This window comes from Ambystoma mexicanum, chromosome 10 (assembly GCF_040938575.1).
Source record: "Ambystoma mexicanum isolate Mex_15411 chromosome 10, UKY_AmexF1_1, whole genome shotgun sequence".
Lineage (NCBI taxonomy): Eukaryota > Metazoa > Chordata > Amphibia > Caudata > Ambystomatidae > Ambystoma > Ambystoma mexicanum.
Window position 1 is genome coordinate 967,259,683 of NC_090932.1, and position 26,493 is coordinate 967,286,175.

Below are 26,493 nucleotides of genomic sequence, written 5' to 3' on the forward strand. Positions count from 1 at the left end.
ATGATTTTGAATTAAACACTGAGGAATGGCTAGCAATATCTCGTATTAGATGTTGCCACTTTGGTGTTCTGCATTAAACAATTTGTTTTGAGTTGGCTGGGTGTCCAGGCCTTTACATGTGCCCAAGCTATAACATATGTGCCCAGAAGGCACATAGACGGGTAGAAAGAAAGTGACAATAGTGGCAGTCTTCAAGAAAGTTCTTGCACTGCAACCCTTACCTACTAACCACATTCATCATTTAAAATGAGGGCTCATAGCTCCCTCCCAATAAGTCCTTTTCCAAAGTTAGGGCACACCTGGTTCACTCGCAGCCCTTGTGTAATATTAGGACACTAGCAAAAACCAACAGTAGATACCAGGTGCATAGCTCTCGGGTCAAAGAATTTACCTGCCCCCCCCACACCCCTCACCACACATGGCCAGTAGGCACCCTACTCCTTCCCCTCACTTCCCCTCCTCCTGACGTCAACAAACCAAGCACCATCAACCTTGGCGAACACCATCTTCCACCACAGTACTTGGAGACATAAGGAGTGGAAAGAAGCGCCCCACAGGAACATAAATCTTTATAGGCAGTTCAGCTGGAGGCCGGAAATAACATGGCGGTCGGAGGTGACAGATCTCATGGCAATGTTAGGATAAACTATAGGAGGGAGAGATGCCAGGCTATGCGAGTTCCATCGGATGGGAATGCGTACACATGGGGGTGGGGGGAATGCCTGTGAAGGTGCTATCAGAAGCAAGCTGTAAGTAGAGATTATGAGAACTCTAGCATAGAATGGGAGTAGTAGGTGGGGTCAATATAAGACCAACGACGGGAAATATGTTTTTGACGATGACCAGGGGAGGCGGAGTGACCATATGAATGTGAGTAAGGCAGTACCAAAACCAAGGATGGAGGTAGCGTACACCTGGGGGTAATAACGAGCAAGTGACGCCATGGAAAAAGGCTCAATTAAGGCACTGTGTCAACAGACCCAAGGCCATGGTTGTGTAGCAGACTGGGGAGGAATCCCAAAGCGGAGGATTGAGGCTAATCTTTAGAATAAAGCAGAGCAGAGGCCAATTTTGGGAGGCAAACGGTTGTATTTAGTGTACTGTAGAGGCCGTATGCTAAAAGCAACACTCCAGGGCTAGGAGCCAGGGCAGTGGGATAATGACACCATAGGAATATAAGGGGATGAAAGGGTCATGCGAGATGCGGGCAAAAGGGAAGTGGGGACGAACAAAGCAAAACAGAATTAATGTACAAGTGTAACCAGATAAAGGTTCCCCCTGGGACGGATGGAGAAGCAGAGGCCAAGCAGGTTCAGTCCAAGCGAGTGTCCGGGTTGCGAGTCCTGCCATGCAAGAGATTCAATTTGCCCCAAAGAGCATGCAGACTGGCAACAATAATGCAGGTTCTGTCTTCACGAATACATTGGGCATGTTTAAGGTGTTATAAATGCAGTTTAAGAGGTTTTAGCTTTACTGTTAAATGCATTAAGCAGACTGCTACTCTTAATAAGATCCCTGATTTCCTCTGGGTGGCATTGCATTCCATTCCATTGTTTTTCAACTCCAAGAAACCACGCAGGTGGGGAGAGAGCGCGGTATAAGAAAGTTTAACATAACATAACTCAACAAAGCATTTACAGAAAGCAGTACTATAGAGCTTAACAATACATATTACTCCTTGTCTAAACTGAACTCGCTGTTTTTCACCTTGTGAAACGTGTATGCTATACATCATGTTTGTTTTTGCTATAAACGGGATGTCGCATACCTAATGCTTTCAGGCGCTCTGGATGGGTGCACCCTGAATTGTTCCTCTGCGTTCCCCTCTTAGTGTGCTATTATGCAAAATGTAATTGAATAATAGATATTCTCCAGTTGGTCTGAGGGGAGGTACCGGTCTAAATACTTTCATTATGCCTTTTTTTACTCTGCAGCGTATGCAGCACCTGCTCGGGTTAGGCCTTCGAGAGTCTTTTTTGTGTGGTATTTCCACATTTTCTCATGGCAAAAGTGTTGGGCTTGTTATAGAAGTGTGATATGGGGCCACTTTGAGAATTATTTCCAGTGCCTCTTTTGGTTCTTCGTCTACCCCTGTGTGCATAGCCGGTTAAGACAAATTCGACATGCCGTTATTAACAGCATAAGTGCATATGGCAAATGAGGGGTGCATATGAATCAGATTGGTTACTTAGAGAAGTGCTGTTTCTGGGACGTTTGTTTGGTTGGGGGGAAATACTGGTTTAAATAGTTGAGGATTGGGCTATGTTTTGAAGTGAGACTAAGATGGCGGGTATTTGTTTCCTGGCACTGTTCATTCCAAAGTCTGAGTTTATGCATTCTGAAAGTTTGTCTTTAAACATTTTCATTGTCATTTCTGAATCTTGATTCTTGCCACAGCCTAGCTAAACGTGCACAGGCAAGTCCAGATAGCCTACTCTTATGCAGAGTAGCCTGGTGTCTTTCTGGGGACTGCCTTGTAATTGATGCTATTCGTTGACGTCACCTGTGCAAGGGTGCAGCTTTGCATCTCTCATATGGTTGGGGTGATGTGATCAAACTTCATTGGGTCTTTGATCAGACTTGCTGAATAGTCAAGCAATGCTTTCAACAGAGTTAGGGTCACAATGGACAAAAGATTGAACAGTTATATATGGATGGATATTATTTTTTGGTGATAAGACTGATTTGATATTGGGCTTGTTTAGTATTTTGCCAACATGTTCCTTAAGTTTGAATCTGTGGTTTAACTTGATGGCTCGGCGATTTGAAGAAGCCTAAGTGATCCATCTAAATACCCTAAGGCATCTGCACGGAGGCAGCATTGTGTGAGAATTGCAGCTTCTATAGACTTTGAACATTGTTTTGGTGGGTTTAGCTTTAGATACGTTCACCATTTCATTTTTGGGATGGGGAATGGCAAGATTATAGGTTCAGGATCTCCTTTGTTGAAGACATTCTGAGAACACGTACATGGATATTATGATTTGCTAGGTGGAGAACTATAGGTTCCATGCAAACATCATTGATAGCAGATGAATCCCTGGGGGTCACTGCATGTAGCAGCAAGTGGAGAGTGCAAACACGCATTCCCTTTAAAGTAAAGATTATACAATACAGGAGTGAGTCATAACAATAATGAACAATGCTTTAATTGTTGTCACTCTGCGATAGAGAGGGGGTGCCTTGTGGGACATGTACTTGAAGGCAACTAATAAGTCATGGGGGGGCCACAATACTTGAATCTTGTTTGCTCATGGTTTGAACACATGTTACTGACCACCCGAGTGGTGGCTGCTGAACCTCTTTTATACATCCGTTAAAGTGGTGGCGTTGGTCATTATTTCTTTTAGGGTTTACAAGGCATGTATTGTATAATCACTCATTTTGGAAAAGATTTGGTGTAGCATAGCAGTCTGCCATTTGCTGAACATAAACATTTCTTCTATGTCCTGCTGTTTGTTTTCCCTGATTTTTATATTGACAACGATTATGGCACTGTGTAAAGGCATCCAGGGTGCCATGTATTTTGAATAAAAAAATCACCCTAACCTTAAACCTTTCCCAATGACTAACCTATTAAGGAATGCGAGGATGTATGATATTATAGGCGCAGACACAGGATAACGGGTCCATGTTAAAAATGGAGCAACTTAAAAGCCACAGAAATGCCTTCCTTGGTGTAAAATTAGGCCTAATCCAGGCATCTGCACCAATATAGATGCTTACATTTGAATCTTAATAAAAGCAAAACTTGTAATCAGTATTAAGAAATCTACTTTTACGCTATGAAGACTTGATTTTTGTATCAGACTCGGCTGTTCTTCACTGAAAATTTGACCCCCTGCTTCCATATCAAGAGGTCACCCTTTTCCACAGAGCCCTTCTGAGATGGCTGCAGCCGTGTGACAATGAGAGTGTGCTTTCGGCATTAAAACATCTTCCGTTAGTGCGCATGTTCCTTCGCAGTGATCTCATGGATGCCTACATCATGCTGATCCTAGTCGCAAAGGCAGGACTGTGCTTCAGCGTTTCCAGTGCTATGCTGCACTCATCCATTTTCTCACAGAGAAGAAAAGAGGACAGTTCTGAACCCTTTGTGGGAGGAACTTTAGAACTTAGTTATATCCCCCTGCCATTTTCTTTCAATGAGGGCATCATGGAATGGGCTCTAAAGAATAATTGAGAGCTACACCACATAGACAGGCTTCACGTTAAATATAAATGTGGATTACAAACATTGATCTTTTTTTCTTTTTATAAAGACCCTTTGTAATGAGCACCAGTTTTGCTTTGCCAAGGATTATATCGCACTGTTCCCTCGGCAGTCACCAAGAACCGTGCAATCCATTCTGCCTCGTCACTGGGCCACCTGACCCATCTTTCTTGATCTAATCCCAGAGATTTGCATCCTTGAAATGCTTGATCTGCCTCATTCATTGTCATGGTGCCCAGCACCTCTAGCCAACACAGGTGAGAACGTACATCACCCATGCTGTGGCCTCAGAGGAGGGCAGCCACCAGTTTCAAGAACCCTGAGGCAGAATGCCAAGGCGCTGTGGCTGAAACATCGCAGCAACAATGTGTCTGTCACTTGCAGCACTGTCCAAGGTCTGCATCAAAAGCATCTATGAGGCCACTTCATACGTTTTGAACCTTTTCAATGACATCTGCAACATGATCTTAAAAAAGAAGACTGATTAAAAAAACCTGAAGTTCTGATTTCTGCACAAAAGCATCCTAACTTTAACTGGCATGCAAATTGAAACAGATGGTAAAACAGAACAAGCATGCGCCAGCTGTCGACCTGCTTTTTGTTCATCTGTGCCATTTTGTTTGGGTTTGCTAGGCTGTGTGGTGAATTCCTGGTAAAATTCTCTCCATGTGCCTCCCCGCTTCAGGCAGGAAACTCGCCAGTGCCTTCGCCCATACCTAATTAGGATGCCAGTGTTATAGGGTTGCATGCTGCTTTTTACCCCTGTTGCGGATTCATTTCTTCTTTTTCTGATCAGGGTGGGGCGAAGGCCGGGGACATGTGACCAGTTAGATTCCCAGGTTTTATTAACACCCTGACCACAAAAGTATAAAATGTCCCTCGAGATGACCTCAGTACACATACAACGTCTTTTCCTGGGGTTTAAAGCCCATTTAAAATGCCCCACAAGTGACTGTGAAACCAGTTTAAAAGATATCAGGATGCAGGCATTGGCATGCACCAGTTTGCTTTTTGTTGCAGTGAAAGGTAACCCTTTCCTGAGACCAAAGCCCCGGTTCTGAACTATACCCAGCGAGAAGAGAAATGTCATATGGATCGAAGTTGTGACCGATTGTTGTCAAACAAAGCGGTACATGAAGACCTCCTCTAACTGGAAACTTCAGCGGTTACAATGTTGCAACATGTTTTCCTTCGAAATTATAGTGCCTGGTATATTCTCCCAGTGCTATCTGACAGGGAAAAAGTGCTCATCAACCATGATGGCTTGAGACATGTTCAACTGCACAACCTATAATGTAAGCAACATTATACACATGCAGACATCCTAGAATGAAAACCACTCTTTTTGCCTCTGTGATCAGATCCTGGCTGCAAATGGTGATCCACACCCCATCTCATGTCCACAATTCCAGCTGGAGATATCTTCTGAATAATCGAGATTGTGATGTTGGTGTGTGGATCAGAGCACCTCGCATCCTTCCCTCGCCTTGGACTGTCTTTTATCACTTGCAGCCTTTTCTTCGCCTGAAGGGTTCCTGACCAAGAGCCTCTGTCGAGCTGATCTTGAGGTGGAGCCTTCCCTCTACACAAGCTGCTCTGCATTGTTGCTTGAAGAAATTGAGGGCCAGCAAAAACCTGTTCTGTTAGGGAGTCTTTGTTTAGCTGGAGAATCTGCAGAGCCAAGGGTTTCTGTCCTGTAGAAAAGATTCTTTATGAGACATTGTCTTGCCAGCTGCCCATCATCCTTCTTGACGACCACAACTGCCCAGCCCATGCCGTCATTAACTGCGATTTCTTTACCAGGCAAAACACTTATGCAAGACCATTGCAGCCAGGTCTATCCTGTTTGTCTCCTTTCCCGATTCAAGTCATTCACATGACAGTAATACAAGTCGCAGCTTAGCTGCAGTCTTTGCCTTTGTCTTTGCCCCACACTAATCAATGGTGCTCATTACGAGTCGGGTGGTAACCCGCTGGCGCTACCGGACGGTCTGCCGCAGGACTCTTAACACCATTTCCGCCGCCTGAGATCCCGTTGCCACCGCGACATTACAAGTCCTGGCGGCCTGGGATATCAGGCAGTGGAAAATGTTAGTCCCCATTCCCGTGGATCCCCAGAGATCCTGTGGTCCGGAAAGCTCATAAATGGACAACTTGCAAAATCAAACATTCTATAAATTGATGCGTTTTAGAAGGGCCTCGTTGCTCTGAGTAAACACGATTACCACCGACGCAGGATAATCTTGTAACCTCCTTTTAAGATCAGTAGAAATAAAATGGTCACACAAATGGCCTCCGTGTCATACTTGGAACACCTCGTAATACCACAGTAAACAACTTAGCGACTATACCAAGACTGTCCACTAAACTAGAGTGGTTCCAGAGTGCATGCAATTCAAGTGCGAGGGTGATTCCACAGAATAAGGCACAATCACTGAAACCTCTTGCTGCTGGAAAATGTTTTTCTTTCATTGCGTATTAAATATTTAATAACACTTGAAGAAAATCCCAAGATGATTCACTACTCAAGAATGTGTTGATTATCATGGCGCTTAAAGAAATCCTATTTTGAAGATTATTAATTTGTTGATTATTTCTTTTTTTAGGTACGTGAATGCAAAAGGATATTTTCAGGATGTAGCAGACGCCTTGGAAGCAGCAAAGGAGGAGATTTTCATCACAGATTGGTGGTTAGTATTGTTGCTGATTTGTTGTAGTAACATTAATTGTAGACCGTATTAGTTAAAATGTTACTGCCATGCGATAGTGCATAAGATTCTTATGCTGTGAAAATAGAGTTCCAGGCACATGTACATTCCTTACAAAGGTTTTTTGTTAGCGAGTGAGTTATTTTGAATAATATATGTGGTCAGACATCTTCCTTTCTGATTTTGAATACATGTTCTCCGTGGTTTGTACAGTATGATGCTGCTGTAAAGTCCATCTAGACTTGGTCTAAAATGTTATGTCCAGTATCCACCTCATTTTGTATCTATCATTTCTTGCACATCTACTTATCTTTCCTTTGTCCTTTAAATCTCGTCCCCACATCTGTTCATATTTATTGTTGCCCATTCCTGCTCCTATCCCCCTTTAGTCTACTTTAGGCTTGGTTCTAGAGGCCGAGGGGTGTCCTTTAGAGATGACCCAACCCATGGCAGCATCCAACGGTTGTGCTTTTCCTGGAGCATTTCAAGCATGCTCTGCTGATTGCATAGTTTATATTACCCTATGTACGTCCAGCCCCATTCTATGAGGCTGTTCCCGTGTGTTATTGCAGACAGTAGTATGCCTCTCATTGTGAAGCACTGCGGTGTTGCTTCCCGAAGCTAGGTCCGTGTACAATACCCCTATAATAAGAATAGATTCCTAAAAAATATCCGTTTGCACAATGCCTAGAGCACGGTTTAAAAAAAACTAAACTTCACCCATGCAGTGTGTGGGATTGTGCCTGGTCTGAGTCTGTACGACTTGACCAAGCGCAATCTGCCCAAATCATCCCATTCTGTAGCATTGGATTCTGCAGAGATTACTTCATGCAGTGTTGGCGCAATTGTGATGCGTGAGCTCCATAATGTGCAACGCCAAGCGTGTAGGATGCATGAAAATGCCCATGCAGATTCATTTTACCCAGGTTGTGTCCTTTTCCTGCGAGCTGCAAAATGAGGCTGTTTGCATGTCTTTGCTCGGTACTGTAGCCCTAAGCGCTTTCATGTCCTATCTGTATTTGTCGCTTTTCATCCATGGGCACGTAGCTCTGTTTTTTACCCTCCAACTCCCATAACTGCATCAGTTCATAAAGTAGCACATATTTCCTCACTGAGAGCCCGCTGGCCAATTTAGTGAAATCATGTCATAAAACCTAGAGCCTCTAGATACTGAACGCTGGTCTTGCCTGCAGCTTTCAGTCTGGAGTAAAATAAATTCTATAAAATGAAAGCCATCGTAGGAGACCATATCTAATGGGTATACCCGATAATTGCTACAAGAAGATAGCATGATCCAGGAGTTTTTGTGAGTGGGCTGTTTAGTAATGGGGGTGGAGTGGGCGCTCTTAGATTCCCTGTTAAGGTTTCAGGGCGGATGGGTGACCTAATGGCAAATGGTGGAATCACTTCCAAAAATCTGCCCCCAAGTGTAATGTTGCATATGAATCCGGCAAGAGCAAATCGTGGACTGCCATCTATGGGGTAGGTTTGAAAGCATTGTCATGGAAACAGCAGGCATGTAGTTGATTCTGTATGCAAAGCTGCAGATTAGAAGATCAAATGCTTTACCAACAGGATGCACTAGCTGTACAGATTGCGGGAGCCGATCCTTGCTGCTTTGTCACAACCTGTACGTATCCAGGAATGCAATAGTGGAATTTCCAAAAATTATTCAATCTCTAGAGATGGATGATGGTGAAGTATATTGTGTTGCTTAATGTAAGTGACACCTGGCCACTGGACAAGTTTAGACATTTTTCAGAAGGTTAAGGTTGTACAAGCATCCAGCAGAATCTTGGCATCACACTCTTCACACTGCAAGCACATCTTCAGGTCTCTAGCGTTGCTTCAGAAATGCTGAGCCGTAGTGTATCGAGAGTGGGCAGCACTTCGGTTTAATCACGCCTTGCAGGAAGACGTAAGAAGCGGGGAAAGCAAGAGTATAGCCTCTGCGCAAAGGCCTTCCAGGTTTTAGGTGGACAATGAATATTTCTAGCGAAACAGTGCCAGTGCAGTGAATTTGCTTTCTCCCCTTAGTTGATTTTTCTACCAGGATAAGGCATACCTCATCCACGTTCGATCAAATCTTTTTGGTAAACCATTTATAAAGCACCAGTGACTGAGATCCTCAGCTTCCAACTTTAACCCCTGCTTTTTTCTAGACACATTTTCTTTTATTCAGCCCAGTGGTTGCATAGATCACATAGCACTCCTTAATTTCGTCTTATGTCCAGAAATCAGAGCAGTATGCATTCAATTTAAGATTTAAAAATAGTTCACAGCGCAGGTATCGCCAAATTCTTAATCTCTAGATATCTACTGTTGAGTGATTTTTTTTTTTTGGTAAGGCTTCTTTCTCTTCGAGCTCTTCCATACTAGATATTTAACCTTGTTCATATCTCCACCGTTACAGGGCATGTTTGTGGGCCAGCATGATCCAACAATTTTCCATAGTTAAACCAACCTAAATCTGCCAAGAAAACTTTCCAACCTTAAATTATGTGTCCTTATGCCAGACATCCCCATGCCACGCTAAGATCGGAAAAGACTGAAACCTGAATAATAGGAAATGCGAGTCAGCTGGCTTCAATAGTACTCAACATAGTCATGTGGGTTCAGTGATTTTTCTATCAGATTATTTTCTAAACAAATATACATTTTCGAATGTGATGAACTTTACATTGCTTTCCTGATAAGTGTTTTTGATATTTTATCCTGTGCCCTATTACTTGCATGTGCAGATCTTCCCCGCAGAATGTGTTCAAGAAAGTCAGAGTGATAGACGAGGGTAAAATGGCAATGCTTAGCCTGTAGCATTAGAGGAAATTGATCAGCAGCATCTAAGACAGTCCAGGGCCAGACTGAACTCTGGGTGCAGCACTTTACAAATAATGGAGATTGTCCTGACCATAACAGTGCAAAGAGACCAGATTCTATTAAAGACACTGAGGCAAGAATTATGCTGCAACTTTCGTTACTCCAAATTGTTAAAAAGCAGGTTCCAGGCTCTTTAAAATTTCTTCAGGTAAGTTTATTTCCAGGTTCTTAGTTACATATCCACATGAAGACATAATGGACATAAGCTGTTACAACACCGGCTCCCATCACCCAGGGCCAGCCAGCTGTAACAGCCTCTACACAGAACACCCACTCAGAATATTCCATCATCCACACATAAACATTCCACATGACATCTCAAGCTACCTCACCTCAGACAGGCACAATACAACACAAATCTTTGCAGATTTAACAGCACATCATTAAAACAAAGCAAACACAGAAGCAACTACAGAAAACTGATGTTCCCATCTATGCATGTTTTCTTGAACTTCCAGTCCTCCTTCATTCCTTATCTCCTCCTTCAAGCCAATCACCTCCTGGCCCTTCCACCAATGCCTGGCTGACTGTCCCATTGCCACATATCCTGCCTTGAGCCTGGCCTCTTTCACTGCAGCTCTTCGGCAAGATCAGTATGCTATAAAGCGAGCTCTGAGTCTGACTGTCTGTTACTGGCTATTTGAGTATTTGCATTGGATTTGTGAGTGTAACAAAGAGTTGGAGTAAAGAAAGTTGAAACATAATGCTCGCCTCCAGTCTTGCTATAGAATTCCTGTCTGGAATCCATGAGGTTGGCAAACATGTGAGATGTTCTCCAGTGAGAACGAGCATGGCTAAATAACCAGAGCTAGGGGTTGGTTGTCCCACTAGGCAATGACTTCAACCATGTTTTAGCTCATTATAGCTTACCAGCGTAGAATGTTGTATTTGCATATCAGTCTGGTTCCCCCCATAAGAAGCCCAGCACCAAACCCATGTGAGCAAGAGTGGCAATAGGTCCCCCGGACACGTGTTTCTGCCTTATCAGGCATAATCAGTGAAGTGTTACTTTGCTGATGTCTTTCTAATGACCAGACCATGGGAGTGAGAGCAAGTATAAAATATAAGAATGTGCATTTGTTATTGTGTGTGTAGTTTTTGAATGAGCATTATAAAGGCAGTAGGTAAAGCCCGAAATGTTTTCCTTTGTCTACATTTACCTGTTCCCCAGTACACAAGGCCTTTTTCAGAATTATTTTCTGATGCCCTACTTGACATACTGGACTTCTTGTTGTCAAACCATTTAAAGCATGTTCTCTCTCCTATCTCTGTTTCTAAAATTTATTTTTCGAAGGGATTGTGTCCTCCGACGTATTCCTCATCTTAGATATCTCCTTCCAGCTCTGCTGGCCTCGGAAACATTTTTCACTAGAGGGCGCTGCGCGTCGACGTCCTCCGAGTCGATGTCCCTCGACAGCCGCCGTATCGACGCCAACGTCATCCTGGCTATAAAGGCCGCGCGCCGCGCCCGTTGCTCAGTTCCGTTTTTCCGCGCTTACTCAGTGCCCGGAATACCGTTGCTCAGTTTTGTCAGAGTTAAACCTATTTACCTCGAGTTATTCGATCCGTACTCGATGGCTTCTTCGTCGGAACCGACAACTCCTTGATCCGGCTTCAAAAAATGCCGAGATTGTGGGGAAAAAGATGTCGCTGACTGACCCTCACAGAGTTTGTCTGTGGTGTTTGGGAGCTGAACACCATTGTTCGGAGTGCGAGGACTGTATGTCCATGACAGCTAAGGCCCTGAAGGAGCGTAGGGGGAAGCTGGAGAAAGGTAAGACTTTTAAAGCTTCTTCTTCCTCGACGAAGTCGAGACATTCGTCTCCTCGTCACCATTCGCGCTCCAGATTTCGGAGTGGGTCTCATCACTCCTCGAGATCGAAGCACTCGAAGATCCCCTTCTCCGTCTTCCTCTTCCTCTGTTTCGCCAAAGAGAATCCCGTGCCCCACGAAACATAGTTCCTGGGCTGAATGGGAGGAATTCCGCAAAAATATGATGAGCGTTTTCGAGAAAGCGGCCTCAACCCCCTCGAAGACTGCCCAGAGGGATGCTCTGGTCGAAAGACCCGAAGGTCAAAAACGCTGCGAGTCGCAGTACCCGGCGAAGGAAACCTCTCGAGCGAGTCACGAACCCTCGAGTAGGACTATGACCTCCAAACCTTCGTCGAAGGTTCCGTCGACGCCGTCGACGAAGGTTCCGTCGATGTCTTCGACGCCGTTGTCGAAGGGACCTTCGACACACGAGTCTGTCGACTCGACGCCAGCTTCGACACCGGTGTCGACGCCAAGAAAAGTCACGGTTACGACACACCCAGTGACTATCCCCAGGTCCTCGACGTCGATGGCTTCGAGATTGTCGAGCAGAATTCCAATTCTGTCGAGGTCTTCGAGGCCTCCGCCTTTGTTTTCGACGCCACGCTCGAAGCCTTCGACGTCGGCGTCGACAACATCGACGTTTTCGAGGCCGATTATGACAAGTTCGGCACCCTCTGCTTTGGAAATGGGGTTTACACCCTTTATGAGTTCAGAACAATTGAGAACTATGTCCTCAATTATGGAAGAGGGTGAATTGTCTGAACAGGAAGACACATTAGAGTTGCAGGGACCTGTAACCCCAATTAGAGAGGAATTTCCCTCTGAAGAACGCAGGTTAAAGGATCTTCATGATTCCTTACATGAGGCAAGTGGGTTAGACACCTCCCCTGAGGTGGAGTTTGCTAGGCCAGACCCGCGGGAACATGCTGAAACCCCCTATAGAGCCTTAATGGCCAGGATCACAGAGTTTATGGGGTGGTCTGCACCCTCACAATCTTTCCAACAAGATGACCTCACGGATATTCTTGACAAAGGCCCACAGGAGGATCCTGTGGTGCCTTTTCATAAAGCTCTTCAGAGGAAGATTATGACAAACTGGGAAACCCCAGATGTCGTACCGGCAGTAAATAAAAAAACTGTCTACAAAGTACAGGGTATCCTCTACAGACCCGGAGTTTTTGTCTAAACATCCATCCCCAGAAAGTCTGGTGGTACAGGCAGCATCCTCTACCGATGTCAAGACGGCTTATCCTACCGTCCCACAGGACAGGGACGATAAAAAATATGATACTATGGCAAAGAAAGTTTTTTCGGCATGTAGCATGGCGTTAAAATCTGTTAATGCTACTTGCACCCTTGCTAGATTCAGCCATACACTTTGGGAGTGTGCTTCTACAGCGGCTGACTGCATCCCGGAGGGAGAAGAAAGGGATGTGTTCCTGAATATTATACAGGACGGTAAAGACGCTATGTGCGAATCCCTCCAGACGGGCATTGATTCGGCTGACAGTATCAGCAGAGCAATGGCGGCAAGTACAACAACCAGGAGATTCGCTTGGTTGAGAAAGTCTGGTTTTGCCCCAGATGTGCAAGCCAGGCTTTTGAACATGCCATTCGATGGCTCTTTTTTGTTCGGGAAAAAGGCGGATGACAGTTTAGAGAAACTGCAAACTTCAAAGGCAGCAGCAAAATCCCTAGGCGCTGCAATCCGTCAGACACCTTTTCGTCCCACAGGAACCTCTGCGAGGGGCAAGTCCTTTCGCTTCTACTCCGCATTCGGAAGAGGTAGAGGACAACCGGCTCAAAGGGGACAAAGAAGAACTACCCGAGGTGGACGGGGTAGATATTCAAAAGCCGCAGCAACAGCAGGTGCCTCTTTACCATCGGCATCTGCATCAGCCGCCCCAAAACCACTCTGAGGACTTCCCTCACAGGACACCTGTAGGAGGCAGGTTGACTCAACATCTGGCGGTATGGCAGGCTATCACGTCAGATGCTTGGGCATTGGAGACAGTTGCCCAAGGTTACTGCCTACCTTTCCTACGTATACCTCAGAGTCATCCTCCGGGGATCAGCTCTCGGAAAGCTCCAGATCCGCTCCTCTTGCAGGAAATTTTGGACCTGCTAGAGAAAGGTGCCATAGAACCGGTACCTGTAGCGGAGAGGAACAAGGGCTGGTATTCCCCTTACTTTCTCATTCCAAAGAAAGACGGAGGACTGAGACCCATCTTGGACTTGTGAGAATTGAACAAATTCCTCAGGAAAGACAAATTCAAGATGGTCACTCTTTCTCAGATCCTCCAGGCCCTTCAGTTCCAGGACTGGTTGGTATATCTGGACCTTCAGGACGCTTATTTCCATGTGCCTATCCATCTCAAACACAGGAAATACCTGAGGTTCGCAATTGGCAACTCTCACTATCAATTTCGAGTGCTGCCATTTGGGCTGACCTCCGCCCCGAGGGTCTTCACCAAGTTAATGTCGGTAGTGGCGGCAAGTCTAAGGAGGGAAGGGATTCACGTCTACCCCTACCTGGACGATTGGTTGATCAGGGCTGTTTCTTCGGAACAAGCTCAGATCCAGCTAAATCACGTGTGCCACTCCCTTCATAGACTGGGCTTCTCCCTCAATTTAAAGAAGTCACAAATGATACCATCGCAGAGACTCCAGTTCATAGGAGCGATCCTGGACACTTCCCTGGGAAAAGCCTCGCCACCAGAGGTGAGGGCTCAAGATATTCTACAGATGGTTACCAAGTTCAAACATGCCCAACGTCTCCCAGCCTTCGACTTTTTGAGGTTGCTAGGCCTCATGGCATCCTGCATTTTCCTAGTGCCAGAGGCTCGCCTGAGAATGAGATCCTCCAGTGGGCACTGAGGACTCAGTGGTCACAATTCTCAGGGAGAATGACAGATCTTCTTCAGGTTCCCAACAGGGTGGCTCGAGACCTTCAGTGATGGGCCTGTCAGGAGAACATTCTGAAAGGAGAACAGTTTTGGCAACCCTGGCCGGAGATAACAGTAGTCACGGATGCCTCACTCACGGGGTGGGGAGCCCACGCCAACGACTTGACCATCAGCGGTCGTTGGTCTCCATCGGAGTCCAGACTACATATCAACCTGTTAGAGCTGAGAGCCATCAGACTTGCACTGAAGGCGTTCCTGCCAGCTGTACAAGGGAAAAACGTCCTGATAATGATGGACAACACGGTGGCCATGCACTACCTCAACAAAAGAGGAGGCGTAGGATCACTGCCCCTGTGCAGAGAGGCAATGCAGCTCTGGTTTTGGGCAATCCAAGAAGGAATCTCTCTATCGGCAGTTGACCTTGCCGGAGAGAAGAACTTGACAGCGGACGCTCTGAGCAGGCAGAGCACAGTCTCCCATGAGTGGGAGCTAGCTCAGGAAGTCCTTCAAGAGATCTTCGCCCTTTGGGGAACCCCTCAGGTAGATCTGTTCGCCACCAGCTTTAACAGGAAGTGCGATCTGTTCTGCTCAAGGGAATTTCCCCCGAGAGGAGCTCTGGGAGACGCGTTCATAGTGGACTGGGAGTTTCCGCTTCTGTACGCGTTCCCACCGGTCCCTGTCATTCCTCAAATGATCAGGAGGTTGAGAAGATTTCGGGGAACCATGATCCTAATGGCCCCGGATTGGGCCAGGAGAACGTGGTACCCGGACCTTCTAGACTTGTCCATCTGCCCTCCAATTCGACTTCCACTCAGAGAGAACCTACTCTCACAGAAGGGAGGTCAGGTTCTCCATCCAGACATCAAAACCCTCAACCTTCACGCTTGGCTTCTGAAAGGCTGAGGTACAAGGATTGGGACCTCCCTGATGATGTTATGGAGGTGTTGCTTTCGGCAAGGAGACCAGCAACAAAGTCTTTATACCGCTGCCGTTGGAACAGATTTTGCAGCTGGTGTAGAGAACAGAATATCGACCCTTTTTCATGTGGTACACCAATGGTTTTGTCCTTCCTACTATATTTGGCAAATTCAGGCCTTCAAGTTGGCACCATTAAGGGCTATCTCGCAGCGCTATCCATCTTTAAGCGCACTGCGGAAGAACCATCCTTTTTCAAGTTACCCTTGGTAATACAATTTCTAAAGGGGTTAACCAATGTTTATCCCCCAAGACCATTCCAAGTTCCCCTATGGGATTTAAACTTAGTCCTAACTTTCCTGATGGGCACACCTTTCGAACCACTCCATTCTTGTTCGTTACGAATCCTTACCCTTAAAACTGTTTTATTAATAGCACTTACATCTGCTAGAAGGGTGAGCGAATTACAAGCTCTTTCTTGTAAACCCCCTCACACTATCTTTCACAAAGACAAAGTTGTCCTGCAAGTGAAGCCTAATTTCCTCCCAAAGGTGGTTTCTGAATTTCATATCACTCAGAAGATTACCCTACCATCTTTCTATCCTCCTCCTCACCCGGGGAAAGAGGAAGAGAGGTTACACAGGCTACACCCTAGAAGGGCTTTAGGTTTTTACATCAGTACACTATCCAGGATAAGACAGGCAGACCAGCTGTTTGTAGGTTACACAGGTCACAAACTGGGGTTACCAATAACTAAGCAGACCATTTCCAGATGGATCATTCTAGCCATTCTGGAATGTTATAAACTGGCAGGAAAAGAGCCCCCTCAAAACCTTAGGGCTCATTCGACCAGAGGTATTGCAGCTTCATCGGCCCTCAAAAGAGGTGTGCCGGTTAAAGACATCTCTGCGGCCGCTGCTTGGTCGTCTGTCCATACCTTTACACGATTTTACAACTTGGATTCCTCCTCCAGTCAAGAGACTAGGTTTGGAAGGGCTGTACTGCATTCTATTCATCAATAGAAGACAGCATGAAGTCAGTACTCCCTCCTCCAATAATAGAATACTGCTATGGGAGCCTATCTAAGATGAGGAATACGTCGGAGGACACAATCCCTTCGAAGAACAAGTTACTTCTTACCTTGTAACGTTCTTTCGACGGGATGTTCCTCCGACGTATTCCTCATCGACCCTCCCATCCATCCCCGCAGTTCTACTTCCCTTGTTGTTGCATCTTACGCTCCTTGAGGGTGATTAGTTTAGTCCAGAAAGCATTATTGTGGGCTACAAAACGGAACTGAGCAACGGGCGCTGCGCGCGGCCTTTATAGCCAGGATGACGTCGATACGGCGGCTGTCGAGGGACATCGACTCGGAGGACGTCGAAGCGCAGCGCCCTCTAGTGAAAAAAATTTCCGAGGCCAGCAGAGCTGGAAGGAGATATCTAAGATGAGGAATACGTCGGAGGAACATCCCGTCGAAAGAACGTTACAAGGTAAGAAGTAACTTGTTCTTCTCTGACTTGCACTTCTCGTTTAGTTTGGTCTCTCCTTCCTCTTTCTTTTCCAAACCATCTGTTTACTTTCTTTGCTTCGTTCACCTTGTTTGAAGTCTTTTTTCAACTCATTCTTCACCTGCACTGCAGACCAATTTTTACTTCCTTTTTCAATCGCTTGATTTCTTTTCTTGCTTAATATGACTTATTTCTTTATGCTATTTTATCCTTTGATAATTCCCCTGACTTGTGTCATCCTCCATCTCATCCTAGTCTTTCCTATGGCACATGTCTTCGCTTGTCCGTAACATGTTCATTTTATGTACTATTTTAGGCTGAGCCCAGAAATATTTCTTAAACGTCCTGTAGTGGAAGGAAATCGGTGGAGGCTGGATTGCATTCTTAAACGAAAAGCAGTATGTATTTTTTTTCGAGTTACTAAATGTTCATATCTATTTATTGCAGATATTTAATGTATCCATTTATCAACTGTAGTTGTGTTTCTTTGGTTGGGAAGCTTCTGCCATAAGGTGAGATTTGACCTGCAGTACTTTTCAGTGTGTTGGAGTTTATGCTGTTTGTTGCTGTGGAGTAGGATGGTGTAAGAGTTGGATGTTAACTGGACTTACAATACATTGTTGGTTGCGTCATGCATCTTAGTGGAATGCAGTTTAATTGATTCATAATTTTACTGTGCATTTTTGTACTATTAAAATGCACATTTGTTGAGCAACATACAATGCATGCATGCACTTACTAAATGAACATATTTTATACAGCAACAAGGCGTGAAGATTTTTGTTATGCTCTACAAGGAGGTTGAAGTAGCTCTTGGAATCAACAGTGAATACAGCAAGAGGACTCTTATGCATCTACATCCAAACATTAAGGTATGTCTTGCATTGCAAACATTTGATTTAATAACATTTTTCATTTAACTTCGACAGTCCTTTATTGTTATTGAACTGTGAACTAACAGTCTGTCCTAGTCCTTTTAATCCCATCAAATACTTGACTTGCAAGTAACAGCATCATTTACCCGAAGTGAAGACATGTCATTGCTATGGCATCCTTTCTGTCTGAGCCTTTAAAACTACTGCTGTTTCTGCAAAAACAAATACCATGCTTGTAATGTTTAGAGGATAAATAAGGGGAGCTGTTTTTTTTTTCATCCTGTAATGCAGTTGATTGATTTGTGTGATCTGCCGATTTGGTAATATCACCGGCACCAATTCTCTCTGATGCAAATTGGCTCTTGCATATTTTCACACACACAGACTTTCTCTCTCTTTCTCTTTCTTTCTCTCTTTCTCTCTTTCTCTCTTTCTTTCTCCCTCCCCCCCACACTTTACAGTATGCAGGATTTCCTGGCATCGCCCCTAAACTAAAATATAGAGATTCATGGAGGTAATAGTGCAGCTCTCCTCAAACGATTGTCATTGATTCTGAAGGGAAACAACTTTAAGACCACCATCTCAACAATTAAAGTCCCTTTTCTGGCCTGCAGACACTCCTCAGATCCGTCGGAAAACCCTGTCAACCAAGTCTGCCTTCACACAGTGGCCCTTCTCCATACTTGCTAATATTCAGTTACGAGCATGTCACATACTTCATCTGGGAAAGCTTACCTCCAATTTGTTGTTCTTAACCAATCCATGTTAGATTGCCGATCCTTGATTTATGTCAGGTATTGGGTTGCATCCCAAAAATCTGACATGTTGGTTCAGTATCCACCTCTGCGAATCCTGAGGATCATTAGTGACCACAATATTTCCTACCACACCTACGTTCATGATGCCAAACTGTACTTATGAGACACAGACTAGTAATGCCAGTCCCAAGCCCTGAGAACTGCCTTACGATCATGGATTAATGAAATTCAAGGAGGTTCCTGAAATATAATGGAAATAAAGCAAAGGGTCCACAATTTAACACCAAACCTCCTAGCAACTCAAACTCTGCCACACATTCTGGGTCAGCAGTTAACCCCCACACAAAGTACAAATGATTAGAGTTACCCTCAACCCTAAAAAGACCAGCCCGTTCAAATTAAAATGTGAACCAAAATATGTTTGTCAATTGGGGCTCCCTACTCAAATCTGAGCTGAGCACTTCATTTTTCTCACAGGTAAAGTTAAGTGGGAAAGGTGGAATGGAGCCATGGAGCCATAGATTCTTTCACATGGTTTGGGGAAGGAGCCATAGTTGGTTATTGGGATGAAAAGAGCCAAGGTGTGCATTGGAAGGAGGGGGTGGATCTGTAGGCGTGAGGGAGCCATACGGGTGGGTTTGACCAGGTTTAATTCCTCCATTGATAACCTGCCCATATTTTTACGCAACTTACAAGGGTTCACCCATGCTTAGGGTAACCCACATCAGCCTCTGTGTTTGTCTTAACTTTGCCATTGTTTTGGCACTGGTCAGAAATGTCTGTGATCTTTGCCTATTCATCTCACTGTTTGGTTAGCAATCTCCTGGAGGATGACTCTGCTTTGCTCCGTGCATAGCTCACAATCGAATTCCAAGATATTACAGTACTAATTTACGAGAATAGCAATCTACACCCCTCTATTACACGCCCACGGTAGTGGCCGTGTAGTTATGGTTAAGTTGCTATTTCCATAGGAAGAGCACTTTTTGGGCAGCTTAGAACTTCGCTCCCCAACTTCCAAGACTGTAGGCCCTGGCCACAACCACCGCAGCATGTCACACCCATGGATACCCCCTTACTAATGCGTATCGATTGCCTGGTTGTGGGGAGTGTGTGTACTTTTGGGTGCAAGTTTGAAGTCCATGCCCCCAACAACAAAGCTATAACCTCTTCACTTACAAGCTAACATGGGTTTCATGTAGTGCAGTGGTTGAGGACAAGATGTGTACTTTTGGGTGCATGGTTGCAGGCTGTATGCCATACACCCAAGCATGCACCCAACAGGAAACTTGAAAAGCACTGGAGTTATAAGAGACTTCACAAGCATATATTGAAATGTATGGCCATACACCTAAAATGTTAGGCCCTGTGCACAAACAGTGCAGCATTTCAGAGCTACAGAGACACCCCTAGTAGTAAACATCAGTCAGATGGATGTGGGGAAAGTCTGCAGTCATGCACCCAGCAGCACAGTTATATGTAGTGTACTTACAAAGCACAATGGGTATGGTATGGTGTGGTAGTGCATCACTCTGGCGGCTGTGGGGAGGGGCTGCAATCATGGGTCTATGCCATGCCCCCAAAAGTACATTTGTTCGTAGTGTATTTATATGCCACAATGGATGGCATATGGTGTGGTAGTAGTGGCCAGGATGCAGAGTATTTGAACAAAGTAATAAGCACTGCAGTTGTAAGTAACTATGCATTTTAAATACTGTATACTCATACATTCATAATGTTATGTACTCAAACTCACCTTTGTAGCCTGTGGCTACAAAGTACTGCACCCTATCACAGCTACTGGTACACTTGTACTATGCAACATCATTAAGATGGTTGTGGGGAGGGCGTAGCGTTTTGGGAGCATGCCCAAAGGCCATGCTCCCAAAACCAACTTTGTATATAGTAAATTGACAAGGCACAATGGTTCCGATATGCTGTGGTGTTTCTGGCCAGCACCCAGACTCTTGATTGCATGCCCAAAGGCCTTGCACCCAAGACTGAAGTCATAAGCAGTGGAGTTACAAGTGAATATGGTTGTGGTGTAATGCGCTAGTTGTGTGGACGCCCTAGTGTCTTGCGTGCATGGCTGCAGACGATGGTCCGAAAAGTAAATTTATAAGTAGCTAATTTACAAGGACCATGGTTTTGATATGCAGCGATGGTTGTGGCTAGGAAGTATACTCCTTGTACCTTCGTCATAAGGTGTAGGTGGTAGGTTACACACCGAAGATGCAAGGGCCAGCCTACGGGCACTGCAGCATATTAGTACCATAGATTAGACGTGTAGAATCGCATGTGTAGAAAATGACTACCAATATACTTACTCCTTACTTTGTTCAGAATCCACATACAATTTTAAAATGGTTATCGTACTTGGCGGAAGTATCCCTTTTTCCATTTCTGTGATAAAAGAAACAGTTATGTTAGTCTTTGCATTTTTTGACAATTTACTACATTGCTTAATAGACAGTTTACCTTTTTTTTTTTTTTAACCTCATATTTAGTTTACAAACCAGTGTACTGTGTGCCTTGCGCTCAGTTTCTGTGTTTGCTTTTCTAATCCTTGGGTCTGGTGAAATAAAATCCTTGTTGGATTAAAAAAAAACCTTCATTTAGCATGGTACGAACTACTTCCATTTTTCCTTTGAGCGTTTCCTTCATCTTTATGATTAATGTTATGTTTGTTGCCTTCCTGCGGATTGTTACCAACAGTTAGATACCTGTAGGCATATTCTACCTGTGAATTTCTTCCCAACGATCTGTGATATTCATTTATTTGTGTCATTCTTGCATCCTCTTGGATAGTTAGATACCTGTTGGCGTATTCTAACTGTTCGTAGTTGTACATATACATTTTTTTTTAAAAACTTGAATTCGTTAATTTTGCCTTTAAGAACAATAAATACGCATTTGTAAGATTAGCTGGCAATCTCTGTTTTAGAATAATGGTGCTATCATTACATTCGAACCATCCACAATTCTTTTTAATGTATGCAGTGTAGTGACCAGCATTGGTTGTAGCTCCTGCATGGTAGATTATACATACTGTTGTAAAGGTTTTATTTCCAAGTGACAGTTGACCGTGTGTAAATTCAGTCAGTTTGCAGTTGTTTTTGGTCCCATATGCACTATAATGTAGAAGCATAAGTATTATGTAGGCACTATGTGATTGTATCAGTAAGGTGGAGCGATTGTCTGAATTGCAAATAGTACATAATCTGCCATGGTTTGCATTTTGTACAAGTTGCTGAAATGGAATTCTCTCACAATTTGGTACGGAAACCTACACAAATCACTCATTTGGAATTTCTTCCTGTATCACTTTGCTACAGAGAGTGCATGTATGTTTCCACATGTACGAAATCTGGAAGATTTCATTTACAGGTCTGCTTTTGTTTTGGAATACTAATAGTATGTACATTAGAAATTCTTCTGGATCTTCTTGTGAGTTCATAGTGAATCTCGCCATTCCAGCACAGTCGTCTAATTATTCCCTTACTTCATGAACACTGTATGTGTTGTTATGATTGCTTGTTGCATTTCTATGCAGAACTAACATTTGCAAACACAATTGGTCTGTACTGTGCAGGTAAATATTGTTAGCGATTGGTGGCAATTGAAATAGAATATTCATTGCTACATTTGCATAGCAACTTAGCCCACTTTCATTTGCAAATTTGAATGGTCCAGCAAGTTCTGTATCGGAGTGCATTTGTCGGAATTTCTGTTGCTTCTTTGCCGACGTCCCTGGTTTACATTCCCTAATAGGTTCTTCTATGTTTGCGGTAATTGATGAAACTTTACCTTCTTTTCTTTTCTTTCTGGAATTTGCTGTTGGATTCTGCTGCATTTCTGTTTCATTTAGTTTTCTTTTACCACGTTTTACTTTATCTGGAACAGGGTATTGTTTCAGATGAGGGGTGTACAGTGAACGCAATTTATTGTATTCTAGAATGCAAGGAATATCAGCTTTGACTTTACTTGCATCAAAGTTCATTAGCAATAGACCGTCAAGTGTACATACGCGTGATAATGCTACGTAGCTCATGCCTTCCTTAAAGACTGTTTCCTATATCTATCAATGCTTTATCTAGTGTAAGACATTGGGATTTATGAATGGTAACTTGCATATGCAAGAGTTAGAGAAAATTGCTCTCTACGTACATACATGTCTTTGAAGAGAAGGAATCGAGCAATTGAGCGCCCTATCCTTTTCACTTCTGAAACTTTATCAAAGCGAATATTGACAAACTGAATGTTGCTATCACGTGGGTATGATTGAAAGCCAACAACTGTGCCCAGTGCTCCATTAACTAGCCCTTGCTCTACGTCAAGGTTACGTTTAAGCATTACTCTACAATTTAAGGATAATTTCAATATTTTTTCCAACCCAGCTGGGTTGGAGATTGAATTTTCTAAACTATTTAGTCTTGTTGTGGCTTGCTCACACATGGGTACTGTCATACCATGTATGTCTAGTTTGTCTTTGGCACTAATTTCCAGTATTGGTTGCATTTCTTTATTTAACATTGTTTCATTGAATTTGAAACAGCTTGCAAGAGTTAGCATTAAGGCCATACAATTGACATTTTTGTGCGTTATTTGTTCCATAACATCAGTTGCGCATGCATTGTCACCATAAAGTGCATGTATGTGCCGGTTTTTCAATACAACTTGTGCTTCTTGCGATAATACACCAACTCTAATACTTTTTAAGATGTTGGCATAAGTGAGATCTGCAGATTGCCGCATGTTATCAGTTAATTCTCTATATTGGAAATGTTGCCAAAGGTTTACATTACCTATGCTACCAACAGTTTTCCGGAAGAGTTTGTGGCCTAAGGTTTAAGACATTGGTTCCCCTTTCACTGGTGTCAATTGTAGAAGATCTCCGAAAATGATAGTGTGTTTCCCTGTAAAGAGTTGCTCGTTGTTACTTTTAAGTACTTCTTGCAATCTGAGATGAAACAAAGCCAACATTAGGTTGGAGACCATGCTCACTTCATCTATTAGTAGCATTTTCATTTGTTTAAATACTCTGCGTAATTCAATTGCAGCTTCTGCAGAAAGTTTGTACTAGTCTAATTTATTTTGATGCTCTACTGGAAGCAGTAGTAATTGGTGTAAAGTAACACCACCTATGTTGTAGGCAGCTCAACCTGTGGAGGTCGTTACAACAGCTGACAGTTTGTTGTTTGTCAATTGTTGAAGGAACTTGCTGATGATTTTGATTAAGAATGTTTTCCCTGATCCAGCTTCACCACTGACGTACAGCAGTATAAGTTTGTAATTTTGGCAGGTACATTCTTTATTTTTGTTTTTGTACACCATGTACAGTTTGTTTTGTTACGTCTTCAAAAATGGTGTGATGATCGTTGATAGGTTTTGCTTGTTGTACAGTTAAGTCTTCTGTATCTTCTTGATACTGATACATGGTGTTTTCTACTTCTGCCATAGCTACTTCAGCCTCATTTGCTATTAGTGGTTGTCCTAGTGGTTCTTGACTTCCTGTTACAGAAGGTTGACTACTGTCAGAAGAGTCCTTATCTAGTTGGGCCTGAAGTTCTTCTTCCTGTTGCTGCTCATTGTGTAACATTGTTTTGTACTGCGTAAAGTTCACATCGGTGATAGCCCTTTCATTTGCTTTGAAAGCATCCTCATGCTTTCCAGAGTGCTACTCCTGTTCGGATAGTATGTGTCCAGTAAATTGTTTTTTAGAATGTCTTGGCTGTTAGAAACAATTGCCAGAAATGATCCCATGTCCTCATATGATTTTAGCACTCTTTTTTTTTTCTAGATTTTGCAGGACCAAGACTTAGCCATACTATGTTGTCTGATTTTCCATACAAAGCAGTACCGGTTAAACGATCTGCTGCTTCATAGGTGCCACATTCTCTATGAGAGAGCATTTTTATGCCTAGGCTGTACAATTTCTGTGATAATGTTTGTCTGATGATAGGTCATCCCAGAGGTCTTGAAGCTCTTTTTTTTCTGCTTTTGTTAAGTAGGCTGTAACATATCGTGCAACAGCAGTAGAATTGTCTGCAGTGTACTGCACATCTATGTTTGCATTCTACAAGAGGGCAATGATTGCATTGTAATCATTGATATATTTGGATTCCTCCCTTCTTTTTATGTAATACGTGTTCTTAGGTGATTTACCTTTAACACTATGTCGAACTGAAGACATGAAGTTGTTTACTTCACCTGTTTCTGTAACTGGTCTAGGGAAACCAAAGCAGCATTTGGTGTAGTATTTACCTTTGTTTTTGTATTTGCAGCGACAATATTTGCCACATTTGTGTCTGTTGAGAAGGGATTTTACAAGTGACACATTTTTGGATATACTGCAAAACAGTGCTGTCACTGTCATGACCAAATTTCGGTGCACCTTTGATCCATAACAGCATGTGAATATGTGGTGCCCCTCTTGCTTGATATTTTTTTCTCCAAAAGAAGTGTTGCACTTCTCCAATGGGAGGGACAGTTTTATTGCAAATAAAGTGTAGCATGGCAATGAAACGATGATGGAAATATCTTGACACATTAACTGGATCTACATAGCAAAGTTCTCCAAGTGTTAATATATCTATGTTGTTTTTGTTGCTGTTTGCTATGCGTAGGAACTCATGTAAATCTTCCCATGCATATTCGGCACAACTTAGCATAACAAACCAAGTTGGTGGTCCAAGGTTTCTGATCATACAACGCACATCTCCATGCCATCGGAACCAGTATTCCTTTGTACCACGCATGTTTGCAAACAAATTTGTTATACTTGATTGTAAAACCTCATGTTTTTCCTGTACATTTTGTATTAACTGCGTAGCTGACTTTGAAAGTGGGTACCAGATTTAAGAATGTGTGCAACTCTGTGACATAGTGTTGCTAATTCACTTTCATAGAGTAGGTGGAAAATGTATTCCACATTTTGTCTAAATCTGTGATCTTGCGAATTCATTCGTAATGAAAGGTATTCTGATGCCCCAATCTGAGTGGGTCTATCATCATATCTTCCTTTGCCAGTAGGAAATAGCAGTGGAAAAGCACATGCGTCTATACTTTTTTCCCAAATACTCATTGGTGACCCTTTGGTTTGTCGCATTTGGTAAGTTTCTAGTGCATCATCTATGCTTTCATTGGAATGCAATGGATGAATTGTGTAATGGTCCAAAAGAGTGGATACTGTAGCAGGATCCAGAAGTTCGAATTATCCAGTTTCTGATGGCTCTTGAATTATTTCAGTTGTTTCCCTTAAGCTTTCATCAATATTTATTTCCTTGTAGTACTCATTATTGTCTTTTAGATATTGCAATGCTTGTCTAACTTTGTGTAAGTCCACTAATTGTTGCCAAATTTTGTTGTCCTTTGTTGGTATTCCATTTACCAAGACTATCAAAGAATGCTGCATTGAATGTTCCACTCCTAGAGTGTGCACATTTTCCGTTAGATCTAATGACAAATAAACTACTTTGCCACAAATGCCTTTCACCAATTCACAGGAAGGTAATTTTGCTGTTTTTGTATGAAGGCGTATAATTGCTTGAAATGGGTGAACTGTTTGAATTTTTATGCTCTCATACAAATTGAGCTGTTGCAGGATTTTTGGTAATGGAAACAATTCCAAATTATTTGTAATAGTACGTGCAGGAGTGTGGTTGTTGTCTAATTTTGTAGTACAGTAACTGTAACATATTAGGCATTCAGTTAGTTCATATTTGTTTTCTGCTAAAAGGTAGAGAGCTAATTTAAACCATTTAGAATCTTCATTGTCTTCTATCTTGCATGCTACATCCACGTTCTTTGTGTTCCTTTTGTAAAACGTTCTGCGACAACACACACACACATGGTTTGGTACTTCAGCCGATGACCTTTTAAATTTTACTATTTCATTTCTGTATGTGTGTAATAG

The 26,493-nt window shown here is 43.3% G+C and overlaps 1 protein-coding gene across 2 annotated transcripts in view; it reads left to right on the forward strand.

Moving 5' to 3' along the window:
* Positions 1-26,493, forward strand: part of PLD1 (phospholipase D1) — an 886,935-nt gene that overhangs the window by 645,963 nt on the left and 214,479 nt on the right. For both annotated transcript variants that reach the window (XM_069618743.1, XM_069618744.1), the window contains 3 exons: positions 6,820-6,903; positions 17,262-17,343; positions 17,707-17,817. In XM_069618743.1, coding sequence (XP_069474844.1) covers positions 6,820-6,903; positions 17,262-17,343; positions 17,707-17,817 — 277 coding nt within the window. The remainder of the gene's footprint in view (positions 1-6,819; positions 6,904-17,261; positions 17,344-17,706; positions 17,818-26,493) is intronic.